A 12,855-nucleotide genomic window follows, 5' to 3' on the forward strand; every position below is an offset into this window, starting at 1 on the left:
GAAGATTGTAGGCCCTCCTGGGCAACCTACGCTTAGGGGAGGGGACTGTCCGGACCATTCAGACCTGCTCTCTCCTCTCCCATCCCCACCCCTTTTTCTGAAAAACTGCAGGAGACGCTATGATAGAGCAGCCCCGGACAACGGGGAAGAAAGGAGGAGGTGATTTTCCAGGAGGACCCAAAGGGCCGATGGCAGCCACACCGTGCCCCCTGGCTACCTTACCTGCAGCCGCTTGCAGCTCTAGGAGCCCCGACATCACCCCAAACCTCAGTGTTCACATCTCTCCAGCTGGTTGGGCTGTGTGCACTCCCTCCTGCTGCCCTGGGTTGGCTGAGGCAGTTTTGGGTGGGGAATTAGGAAAATCGATCACGATTTACCACCTAAGGTAATAAGATTTGGCACAGAACTAAGAATTCCCAACCAATAGCCAGGGTGACAGGAAGGCATTTCAGAAAAAGGAGCATACCTATTTTTTAAAGTTGGAGCTGCTGTGTATACATCATTTCACTTAATTCTTGAATCGCCACCTTGAGGTAGTCATCTTTGTTCCTAGGGCTCAGATGAGGGAACTCGGGCTCAGAAAATTTGAGTGACCTGCTTGAGGTTATACAAGCAAGAGGTGGAGACAGAGTTTGAACTCAGACAACAAATCCCAGGTCCTTCTCAGGATACTGCCCTACATCCTGTCCCCATTTCTTAAAATCCCCCTTGGTGGCCCATCTGCATAACTCATCGGGCAAACGAGCTTGTGTTTCGGTGGTGGACAGCAGCCTGACTGGCGGGCTAAGGCCTAAGGAACAGGAAGTGTGCAGAAAACTCCAAAGAAGCAGAATAGGAGTCACAGCAAGTGCTCCCCTGTGAGAAGATTCTCTCTGGTGTGATTAAGTCTTTTGTGCTTGCTCTGTAATTATTTGGGATGTTATGAGACTTCAATGACAGGATGCTGCAGGGCCTTCCCTCTGATCTCCCAGGGGCTGGCTACTCTCCCGCCCTCGGTTCTCACCTTAAACGTTGCACCCTCTCTCTGAGGAGCTCCCTGTCGCTGCTCCCTGCTCTTCACGGCCCTTTTCATCACAGTTAATAATTAAGGATTTATTTGTTTACTGCCCATCTTTCTCATGAGACTGTGAACTCCCCAAAGATGGCAACCAGGACTGCTTCCTTCAGCGTTTCCCCGGCACCTCCCGTGGTGCCTGGCACAAAGTAGCAACTCAGTACGTGTTGATCGGATGGATGGATAGATGGATGGATGGATGGACGGACGGACGGACGGACGGACGGACGGACGAACCAGTGAATCGTTCCCAGAAGAGATCCCAAAGGGGTCTGAGGAAATGACCTGATAATGTGATGTAGGGAGGGCTGCGTTACTTCTGGGTTGGGGGAGGTCAGTCAGCTTTCCCCTAAAAACAGGCTTAGAGCTAGTGGCTTCCCAAAGACGATGGTCAGGAACGGTGCATGAGAAAGGAATTAATTACCCCTGTTAGATGCCTGTGTATTCGAAGTTGATGTTTTTCTTATGGCTGGACCAGGGTTATAGGTTTCGGGAGGAAGACCACAGGGATGAAGTGCCTTTTTTATCGCATCGTAGCAAGGGAACATACTATCCACGTGACTTGTAACTGTTGGTATTGACCTTGATCACCTGGCAGATGTAGTGGTTGCCGGGTTTCTTCCCTGTGAAGTTACTCTTTTCCATCCCCTCCCCCTACTCCATGCTGGAGTCTGTGGAAGGAAGTCACTATGAGCATCTCGCATTTAAGCGTGGAGCATCTGCTTAGGTTATGTGGAATTCCTCTGCATGAAAGATTTCTCTTCTTCATTTGTTAATTATTCAATAACTTATTTATCATCTGGACTTATGAATATTCATTGTATATCTTGTCTTATAATCCAATACTACTTCATTCATTTTGTTGCTCAAATTGTTCCAGCTTTGGCCATTGGAACTCTCTCACTTGGCTCCTTTGTCATATTTCCATTATTGGAGCCTTTTTTTTTTCTCAAGAAAGTACTTTATTACTTTCTGGTACAAGGTGTTTCAGGCTCATCTTGCATATTTCCTGGAATCAGTCATTTCTCCAAGGAGCAGGGCTAATTTTTGAAATATGATTTTATATCTTAACTGAGGGCCTTAGCTCAGGACAGGTAAAAGTCAGCTGGGAAACATTAATTTACTAGCATGTATGTGTGCAGTCACCACCACACCCAAACCGTGTGACCGGTTAGAAAAGCTCTGGCTATATACTCCAGCCACTGAGCTACTGGCACTCTTGCTTGGTTCCAAGATTCAGATAGCCTGTTATCTTCATTCCTCCCTAAACATTGTTATGAGTGTTATAACAGACAGGTTAATTACAGATGAGAGGAAACAAACCCAAACATTTTCACTCCAAATTATCAGTAGTGTTGCAGGAGGAAGAGACGCTGGTGTTACAGACATTGCTTCTCAAACCAATGAGTGCATGCCCAGGGCACACAGCGTCTGGCCAAGGAACAGGCAAAAATCGAAGTGCTATCTTCCTGGATCAGCAACTTTCTTTGCTATTTGAGGAAGTGGGGAACCAGCCGTTATTAAAGCTAATAGGGAAAATCCTTATTTTCAAATGAAAACCAAGTTTGACGATATATGAGAGTTTTGCTTAAACTAAATGAAGCCTGTAAGTGATGTTGTATCGGTAGGGTGGCTTCAATCTGCACTTCCCTACTTGGGGGGTGCTCTATCACTATGGGTGATTGAAGGCAACGTTGAAGAAATGTTGACACGGTTTCCTAATTAAAAATGGAGTTAATAGCAAATCATCGCTAATTAGCGAATGGTTCTTTAGCCAACAGTTGAAATAGTTTTTGTTGTTTTGTTCTGGGAAGTCAATCATTCAAGAATAGAATTGGCCTCCCCTGTCCCAGGGAAATGCACAGTTCCTGTCCACTCTCCCGGCCTCCATTCCAAAAAAGAAATGCTGGTCTGGACTGGTCTGTTCAGGAACCCAAACTTGGATCTTGTCCTCTTTGGGGACTTTATCACTTGAGATTTCTCTTGCATTTCCAGGCCACAAGGCTGGAAGGTGAGGGGAGCTGCCCAACCTCAGTCAGGTCTGACCGTGTAGATTCGGGGTTATCCTATTTCTCTGGCCCCGTGAGTAGTACTGTTTCCATTTAGCGACTCCTCTGCCCTGAGAAGTCATGGAGTGGGCAACCTGGACCAGGTATATACATTATATGTCCAGATTCATATATCAGCACATTCTCTTCTTTTTATTGATTGGTTTTCTCTTCTTGGAACTTGCCTTTCGCTCTAAGTAAGATACAAAGGATCAAGCTGTGAGTGTGGGTTTACGGAGGACCCGGTAGGAAGTCTCCTGACCTTGTCTGGTCTCTTTAGAACTGACTCTACTCACTACAAAGGATGTCCTTCATATGGTTTAATCTTATTCAAAGGAGATTGCCTGGGACATTGGGGCAGAAGCCTCATAGGAATAAAAGGCAGGACTTTACTTCACCTTGAGCTCAGGAATTTAATTTGGGGGTGGAGGCAGGGAGAGAGGTGTGTTGGCAATGTCATGACAAGAATTTGGATTCGGGGTCCATTTTCCAATGCCAATCGCATACCACCTAGACATGAAAATACTACAGTACCCAAGAGTTGTGTGTGTATAGCAAGGGGTAGTATTTCATAACATTATTATCAATTGTCAAAGAAATATATATATTGTTCCAATGATTTATGCTTTGGAAAATTGCTTTCTTTTTCTTTCTAAATAAACAATTAGTGACTAAATTTTTTTTTGCAAGTACCTGTAACATTGTGGCAAATAAAATGTGTGAAATTTATTTCTATCAATGTAAACATCAGCTCTTTGGTTGACAAATGGAATACTAGTCAACCCAGTATCTAGTTCGAAAGAAGTATCTATTTAGAAAGAAAAAAAGCCATTAGTAGGTAAACATTTTTGATAAAGGAAAGAAGGAAGCATGAAGAAAACATATTTTCCATTTCTTGATAAAAAGGTTAAAAGCTTTCTAGTTAAAAGATGAAATAAAAAACACCAAGAAAGACTCTCTGGGGCCTGGCCAGTGTGGCTCAGTGGTTGAGAGTCAACCTATGAACCAGGAGGTCACGGTTCGATTCCTGGTCAGGGCATATACCCAGGTTGCAGGCTTGATCCCCAGTGTGGGTCACATGAGTTAACACTAGTTGGTTTTCAGAAAGATAATGGTCAGCACAGATCATTTTTCAAGTACATCCTTCATAATTCTCTACCCTCATTGTATATATTTGCCTTTCCCCATCTCTTCATATAAACTGCCATGTCTTAATCATGTTTTATTGATTTGGTCAATTATTCATACTACCAATCCAATATACAAGATAATGTATTGATTAACTCAAGGGTTTCAAACTGATGGACCCACAAGGGAAATTTAACCTATAGACATATTTGCTTTGATCCAACCAGTATTCAAAAGATCTAAAAGAAAAAATCACAAAATTTCAGATTTCTCGGTTTCTCTTTCCACAGAGGACCTGAATCTTATGTGACTGGAATCTGCCTAAGCAGATTAGGATGCCCCCCTTAGGTGAACCTCACCCCTCTCTGTTGCTTACACTCAGCTGGTTTTACTCATTAAATACCTACTTGGATCCCCTACGTGTGTGACACCTGCATTAGACTGGTGTTGGAGGTTGTGACTGTGTGCATACGTGTTTATGAAATAAACATTCAACCAAGATGGCTTAACAAATAGTCTCAGTCCATGTGAGAAACGAGATTATATTTATGTCAACTCATTTCCTCAGCATTCATTGATAGCCTATAAAATAGCAAAATGTCACTTTAAGAATAAAAAATAGATTCCTAATTATAAATATCATGAAAAGAAAACATCCTGTATCCACAAAGCTGCACCCTAATCCCATGAGACCTTTATCCCTACTTTGTTTTCTTCCCTCGAGTCGTTCCTTCCCAAATGTATCACAGAAAAGTCATAATCTATTTTTTTTAAAGAAGATTTATTTTGGATTAAGTGATTTCATGATGCAACATGGTTTTAAACAAAATAGAGATCAGTATGAAAATAAAATAAATTGTACACATTAAAATATCTTTCCTTCAAAGCATTTCAGAATCATAAAAAAATACAACACAAAAGCCAGGGGGTCAGATGAGGATAAGAACACAGACTTTGCAGAAAACAAACAAGGAGTCTACATGTCAGAGTTTCAGGCTCCACTTAATACCACCCGCGAATCACTTCTAGGATGTCAACAATCCGCATTGTTTGCTTTGAAAAAAAATAAAAGATGAACTTTAAATATAAGGTGAAATGAGAGCTGTATAATCTTAATGCCAATAGCAAATGCCTCCTGTTATTATTCTCTATGAAAAGTCACATTGACTAGGTATGAATTCAAAATCAACTCAATAAAATAGAAACAAAGCTATTACCTATGATACGTGGTGTGGTAGACACAGTAGGTGGAGGTGGTGAAAGGAAATGGCAAGGCTTTAAAAAAATACATCACCTGGGCTCTACTGAAATCTTAGAAATAAATATGTTTTTTTTTTGCAGAGCCTTCATATTAAAAAGTAAGCATTATTATAAAATTGGATTAATACTTTCAGTAAGAGGCAAGAGAGATGCATGTATTTTCATTTACTTTGGAATGCCTGCATCCCTATTGTAAAAACATGTAATCTTATGTACGTTCCAAATATTAACAGCCTCAAATTTTACCTATGATAGCATGTAAAGAAACATAAATAGGTTGTAATAACATCTTTTAGAGCATTAAGGTCCTAAAAGAACATTTGGTTCTTAGTTAATCCTTCCAAGGTATTTCTTGAATGTTATTCACCACCCCCCCCTTTTTTTTTGCAGAAGGTGATAGTAACCAGAAGTTTACTGATGATTCCTCATTGGCATCAGTAACAGCCAATTCAGTTTGAATCACACAACATACAGATCAACATGCCTCAGGGTTGTAATATCTTCAAAGAAAAATCAGATACAAAGACATCGCCTGCCCAAGGCGACCAGAAGTAAAAGCCACGCACATGAATGTAGTGTTCCTGTGTTCCCCGGGAAACGGGGCCTGCCCAAGCTGCTGACCTGCCCATCATGAAAGCCAACTACTCCGCATCGTAAGTCTAAGCAAATGTCTTTTTAGTCTTGATTCACTTCCTGAAAAGTTGGAAACACTGACTAGGTCTCCATTTGAAATTCAGGAACCCAGTTCTTAGGTTTTCGCCTTCTAGACTAACAGAGGACATTGAAGTCACCACTAGAAACCATGAAAATGTCTCAAAAGCTATTCGAACGCCAAAGAACGTCTACTGGAAAACACATTCCGTGGAATAAGCCAAGCAACACCCTTTCCTCTATTTCATGTACGAAGTTCAATAGTAGTAACAATGCTTCTTAAGTTTAAAAATATCCACAATGGGATTTAATACTAAATTACTGACTCCCCTGATGGAAGCTCTGGCTGGCTCTAATAGTGGGGGCTACATTCTGTTTCGCAATCCCAAAATGTCATCGACCCGCCGAACTTAGAAAACGGGCTATTCCCAAGAGGGGGTTTAGCGAGCAGCGCCCTCATTAGGCACCGTGGCACGCTTTTCCTCAAAGTCAGAAACCAGACTCAATGTTTGCTCCGACCCCACCAGCAAGCCCTACAGGATCCTCCCTCCCTTGTTTCAGCTTCCCCGTTACAGTGCTCCCTTAACAACTGCTAGTCCCACACACTCCCCTCCCGGAATGCAGTGACCACCCCTGTCTGGGCTGTTGTCAGTAATTAGCATTGTGTTCCTGGCGGGCAGGGCACGTCTTTTTTGCTTTTTCGTTTTTTATCACCCAGCAGGGAGCAGTTGGTTGGCTTTAAGCCACCATTTAGAAATGAGAAAGCTTTACTGTCTCTGGGATCCCTCTGCTTCCGTGTTAGACAAACACACCTACCTGGAAAGCACAATCGAACTGCACAGTTAATGGATTTTGCAAAGATTGGAATTTAATTGGAAGTGACAGTCTCGATCTAAACTCAAATTCGATGGGAGGAAGGTGCCTGAGATCTAGTGTTCACACTCATCATCTAAATCAGAAAGCAGGTCAGAGAGAACGAAGGGCCTGCAGCTCAGACTCGGTTTGGAGATGAGTCTTCACTTGCATGCTCTGACTGTGCAGACTTACACATATCTCTTAATGACCACATAGCATCATTCCACCTGCCTGGGGGATTTCCTGGATGGGGTTTAAACTGGAAAGACTTTTAGACTCTTCATTGAAAGATGTTTGTCTTAGTTAGAAGTGGTCATGTTCTAAATACAATTTGTGTAGAAAGAAAGAAAGAAATTGGATGAATGTGAGAACAGAGAGGAAAAAAAAACACCAACCCTGCAGTAGTTTCTTCATCCATATCACTGCCACTCCGCTACCAGGGCTTTCTACTAAAAATGAAAAATTAAAAGAAGGCTTTTGATTAAAGTCCCTTTTTCCATGATGTTGCTTCCAAATAGTATTTGAGAAAACTCAACTGCTATACTACATAAATCCACCAAAAGCAATCACATTGGGCATTCTGTTTTTCATTTCTTATAACAAATAGTAAAATGCAACCGTTAAGCGTATGGGGAGTTTTTTTCCAGGAATGTACTGTACTCATCTCTTCATGGGCTTTTCTGAGGGCGTCACATTTTAGAGTGTTTGAAAAAGTGAGCCTTTGGTAGATGAATCATCTTGCAAAATTCACTGAAAGCGAAACATGCTGGTAGAAACATTAGCCTCTCCATCTCTGGTGGCGAAACCTAGAATTGTAACTATAAAGTACTGAAACATCTCACCAGCCAGCCACGAACACCAGCCTCAAGCCAGATGGGGCGTGATACCTTCGACCCCACGAAGTGTGTGAGGATGGAGAGATGATGCCCCGGAAGTCCTCTGACACTCTAAAGTGCGACACAAACAGGTGCGACCATTGCCATTCATCATCTGAACGCCGTTTTACCATAAGGATTCTTATGCAGGTGACACAGATTTCCCTTCACTTATTACAGAATTTCTACTAAGTCGTCATAAGCACAACAGATGCTAGAAAATGATGACCACGCTTCTCTGACCAAGATCCATTCGTTTTTGCACAAGAAAAACGTTTCGACCCCAGAAGCGGGTTGGGCTCAGGACTGGCATTTCTCACAGTGAAAACGGAAGGTACACTGGAGTGCAGACCAGAGGAACCGGGAAAGGGCCACATCTCACTGGGGCATTTCTTGGACAATCTGAAGACCCTCCAGTTGTTCCTTCAGGTTCAGCTCCCCACACGCACACTTCAAACCCTTGTGCATGAATGCACCATGGGCTCCAGCACTTGACCAGTACCAACACGCTATGACATGCCTTTAGCCCCAACAGACAGGGCATTATGTGACCTTCCTCCCTTCCTTCCTCGGCTACAGTAGCGCCCATGTATGAAGCCTTCAGTGACTTCCCAGATGGAGCAAACCATTCTCTTCTCATCCCTTAATGGTAGAACAAACCAAATTCTATTGAAAAGACTTTTTTGAACCTTGGTGTCTACTCCTCTAGACCATGAACTTCTCAAGGGCGGATTTCGAATTTGCAGCTCCATGATCAGACACAGTGGCTGACACGGGCGAATGCCAACACTGTGCCTCTCCTCTCATCTCAGAGATTCTCACGTACGTACATGATGCATCGTGACTGTCTTTTATGCTATAAGACGGGGCAGTATGAGTATCACTTAAGAGCTTCTTAAAGGAACAAGGCCATACAGCGAGTTACCCAGTTCACAGTCCAGAAGAAAAAAATATATGGATGTTTCTAATTGTAGAGTATATTCAAGACTAAATTATTCTGTGGACATGATATTTAATATTCTAGAAAGTGATTATTGGAGTTTTTGTTTTACTAGTGAAAAAAAAAAGGTCAGTAACCATGGTGTTTTGATAGGCTAAGTACATCTTTGAGAATCCCCAATTCTGAGAACAGTAGCAGCTAGGTGCTTATACTGTTATACGAGAAGTTGGATGCCCTAACAAATAAATATATTTCTTAGAAATAATTAAAGAGATACACTTTACTTCAAATTTCTTTTACCTGATAATGTGGAGTATGGTAACCAAGTGTCACAGACCAAAATGAAAGCTCACGTGGTCTAGGAATGTATTTTTGAAAGAAATGCCACCTTCAATTTCAGCTGTTTAGAGAATGCCGGCTCTGAAACATCACATTACCATTAAAAATGTCGTTTTTTAAATAAAGTATATTATATGATTTCCCTTGTAATGAAAACATATCAACAAGTAAAAATAATTTGCAAAATTAAAAATACTTACATTCATGGTCAGTAAGTACACACTAATTGTTCCAGTTAAAAGTTTTTCTCTTCCCTTAGTTTCTGGTCCAATGACAGGACACAGGTACCCCTTCCTTCCCCACCTGCGAGCTTTGGGGTCTTTATTTCAGAACATTTCCCCGCCCGGCAGCATCTGCCTCTAGTGCAGGAACGCAGCCTGAGTGGCTTTCCTCTCGAGACTCCAGCAGTGAATGCAGCTCACCCAACAGGGGGGCAATCTGCTCTTAAGACCAACCTACAAAACCCACGCACATGACCTTTACAAAGTGTAAGACCGCCAACATCCCCCAACGAGGATCCCACGGCTACTTATAGCTCAGAGAAGTGGTCGGGCAATGCCTGTAAAACCATAGGCTGGCAAACCAAATGTTAATCCAACGCTTTTATTATTCACCATTTAACTTCGCTGCATTGAACCTCTGATGAGTTATGGCCATACATCCAGAAATAAACAACGATGTGGAAAAAACCCGAAAGCAGTAGAAACGAAGGACACCCTCTGAGAAAACTAAGCAAGTGTAACATTAGTGGTGTCATGCAATGTCCGAGGTATCCTAGAAGACCTGTTTCCTTATGTTGATAAGGAATTTATGCATCGGTGAAAATGCAGGCTTGGAAAGAGTACTGAGGGTTTCCGTTTGTGACATCTTCACCGACGAGGGAGATGGAATTCTCGTTACTAAAGAGAGCTGACCCCTTAGGTGTTGCTGATGGCTCCCTCAGTGAGCCCGGTGTTTCATGATGCTGTACAAATAAAAAGCAGGGGGGTGGGGTACGAAATATCTTTATTAAATGCCATCCTGTAAAGTATTTGATGGATGGAAGAGTCTAATGCATTTTAAATAAATGCATATCGTACTATCACATATCGTGAGTCTTAAAAAATTATTACTTAGATGCACAGTCCTGTAGTGGTAGACATGGCACTGTGGAGAAGTCTGAATTTCCAAGCTGTTTCCTGTTATACTTGCCCAGTGATGGAGTTGCTGTCAGTCATCTTGTAACGTCCCTTCAACTTTGGTACATTCAGTGCAAAATATTTCGGGGAATTTTTTTGTACCTTTAGAAAAATAAAAGGCCCTTTGGTTCCCTGGACAGTGCTTAAAAGGATACCTACTAGCATGATGCCCAAGTAAGCATGGAACATGGAAATGGATCGGGCAACACGAACAGTAGGACAGGTGGGTTCCTATATACACCTCAAAGAACATAAATATCATGAACCTATAAAAAAAAATGAACAGAACTCACCGTGGACTTTTTTCTGATATGCTGTGAGTTAATCGCTAGTTATTTAAAATTGTTTCCATGCATTAGAGAGCATACAATCTGTCGGTAGTAATTCCCTGTGGAACAGTCTGTCTCCAGCCATAATGACACACAGACCACTTTGCATATCCATCGTCACAGACCACCTTATTGCAAATCTTTAAAGTTGCCTCATGTTGACTTGGTTTCATTTCCACTCGGGTCCCGTGGAAGCTGAAACCTACGTGCACACCATGCAGGCACACATAAGCAAGAAAAGGAATATTCTGTGATAACTTGGGGCTCACACAAAGGTACTTTTGGGAAATACACGTGTTTTTATTCCATTATTGAACTCGCACTAATTTGGAGATCGGGTCAAGGGCTGCGGTTTGGCTTGAATCACGTTCAAGGTTAAGTTTCAAGATTCTCCCAAGTCCCTGCACAGTGACCTTGAGCTGACCCGCACAGGTTCATCTTGGTCTTGGAACGCAACGAATGGGAAGAAGCGTGGGAGTCAGGACCTGCTGATTGAAAGACTGTTGGGTTGTCCCCTGGGCATCAAGCTCACCCCCATCCTTCAGAGAGGACTCCTCACCGAGATCCAGTCCCCAAACGTGGCTTAGACTTGTCAAGTGAAGGCGTTACTCGGATGGAAACCCGCTCTGGCCCTCCCCGTGGTGGGCCATCCTGGGAGGGCAGCTTCCCCAACCGCCTGTCCCCATGCAGCCGGGCACTGGGCTTCCGGTCACTCAAGTCCAAAGGTGCTGGTCTCTTCAACCGCTGTCAGGAGCTTCTCATACAGCATGGAGAACGAGGGGTACGGGGGGAGGTCCAGGCGGTTGAAACACGTGTGAGCTCTGCAAACAGAAGAAGCACATGGAGCTTAGAATGCTTAGGGTGAAAGGAGATTGTCGTGTGCGTGTGTGTGTGCACACGTGTGCGCACACGTGCACAAACAAGTTGGTGTCTTGTCTATTTTCACACTCCTTTTGGAGAAAACTTTGAAAATATTTTGACTTGAAATTCTGAATTGAAAGCAAAAATTCAGAATTAAATTTCCCTTGGGGAAACGGATATTTAAAAAGTGTATTTTCTTTATATTTTCACAACCACTTATCCATTTGACATACATATTCCTATTTGTTTAATTGTCTCAGAATTACAAAGACAAGTTTGGTTTTTTGTTTCTCTTTTGACATTACTTTTATTAAAAAATATATTTTATTGATTTTTTGTTTACAGAGAGGAAGGGAGAGGGACAGAGAGTTAGAAACATCGATGAGAGAGAAACATCGATCTTTGTTTCTCTTTTGACATTACTTTTATTAAAAAATATATTTTATTGATTTTTTTTTTTTTTACAGAGAGGAAGGGAGAGGGACAGAGAGTTAGAAACATTGATGAGAGAGAAACAGCGATCAGCTGCCTCCTGCACACTCCCTACCGGGGGGGATGTGCCCGCAACCAAGGTACATGCCCTTGACCGGAATCGAACCTGGGACCCTTGAGTCTGCAGGCTGATGCTCTAACCACTGAGCAAAACTGATCAGGGCTTACTTTTTTTTTTTTTTTTAACAGACATGCATATACTCTTGCAAAGAAATTTATTTTCAGAATTGGCATTTGCATGGATGTTTCAGAAAATCTATGGTTTCACGGTTTTTCATTTTCTGGGGCAGGGATGGGCACCGAGTGTCTCTGAAGACCTGGCCCTGGTGTGGATTCTCCGGAAATTCCCTGGCAGGGCTTCCCTGTCAGTCAGGGCACCACTGCCGACGCCTTTGAATTCTGTGTATAATCTGTTTTCTCCTAAATCACAATGCAAAACAATGGCCATTTAAAACATTACATAAAGTATTCTTTTTTAGAAATACCCCCCCCTCTTTTGCCTAGATAGGGAAAAACTATGCTTTCCTGTTTTTTGCACCTGAATCACAATAAAAAAAAATTGATGGTCTTCAGATAATACATCTTATCAGGAAGCAAATCTACACTTTGACGTGGAACAGAAGGCACTTTATTATGAATGTACAACAGCTTGTTTGTAGAGCTAAACTTTGACTTAAATGCTCCTGCCCTGGCCCGGTAGGTCAGTTGATTAGAGTATCATCCTGATGTAAAAGGTTTGTGGGTTCAATCCCTGGTCAGGGTGCATACACAAATCAACCAATGAAAGCATGAATAAGTGGAACAACAAAGCGATGCCTGCCTCTCTCTCTCTCTTTCTCTCTCTC

The 12,855-nt window shown here is 42.4% G+C and overlaps 1 protein-coding gene across 1 annotated transcript in view; it reads right to left on the reverse strand.

Moving 5' to 3' along the window:
• Positions 1–4,995: 4,995 nt before the first annotated feature.
• The window catches only part of LOC102252431 (E3 ubiquitin-protein ligase HECW2), a gene marked incomplete at its 5' end in the record, with an annotated part of 58,580 nt that continues 50,720 nt past the window's right edge, over positions 4,996–12,855 (reverse strand). Inside the window, one exon of the mRNA XM_005857046.2 lies at positions 4,996–11,478. Within this exon, the coding sequence (XP_005857108.2) occupies positions 11,367–11,478 (112 nt within the window). The remainder of the gene's footprint in view (positions 11,479–12,855) is intronic.

The sequence above is a fragment of the Myotis brandtii genome, unplaced genomic scaffold, assembly GCF_000412655.1.
Source record: "Myotis brandtii unplaced genomic scaffold, ASM41265v1 scaffold1067, whole genome shotgun sequence".
Taxonomy (NCBI): Eukaryota; Metazoa; Chordata; class Mammalia; order Chiroptera; family Vespertilionidae; genus Myotis; species Myotis brandtii.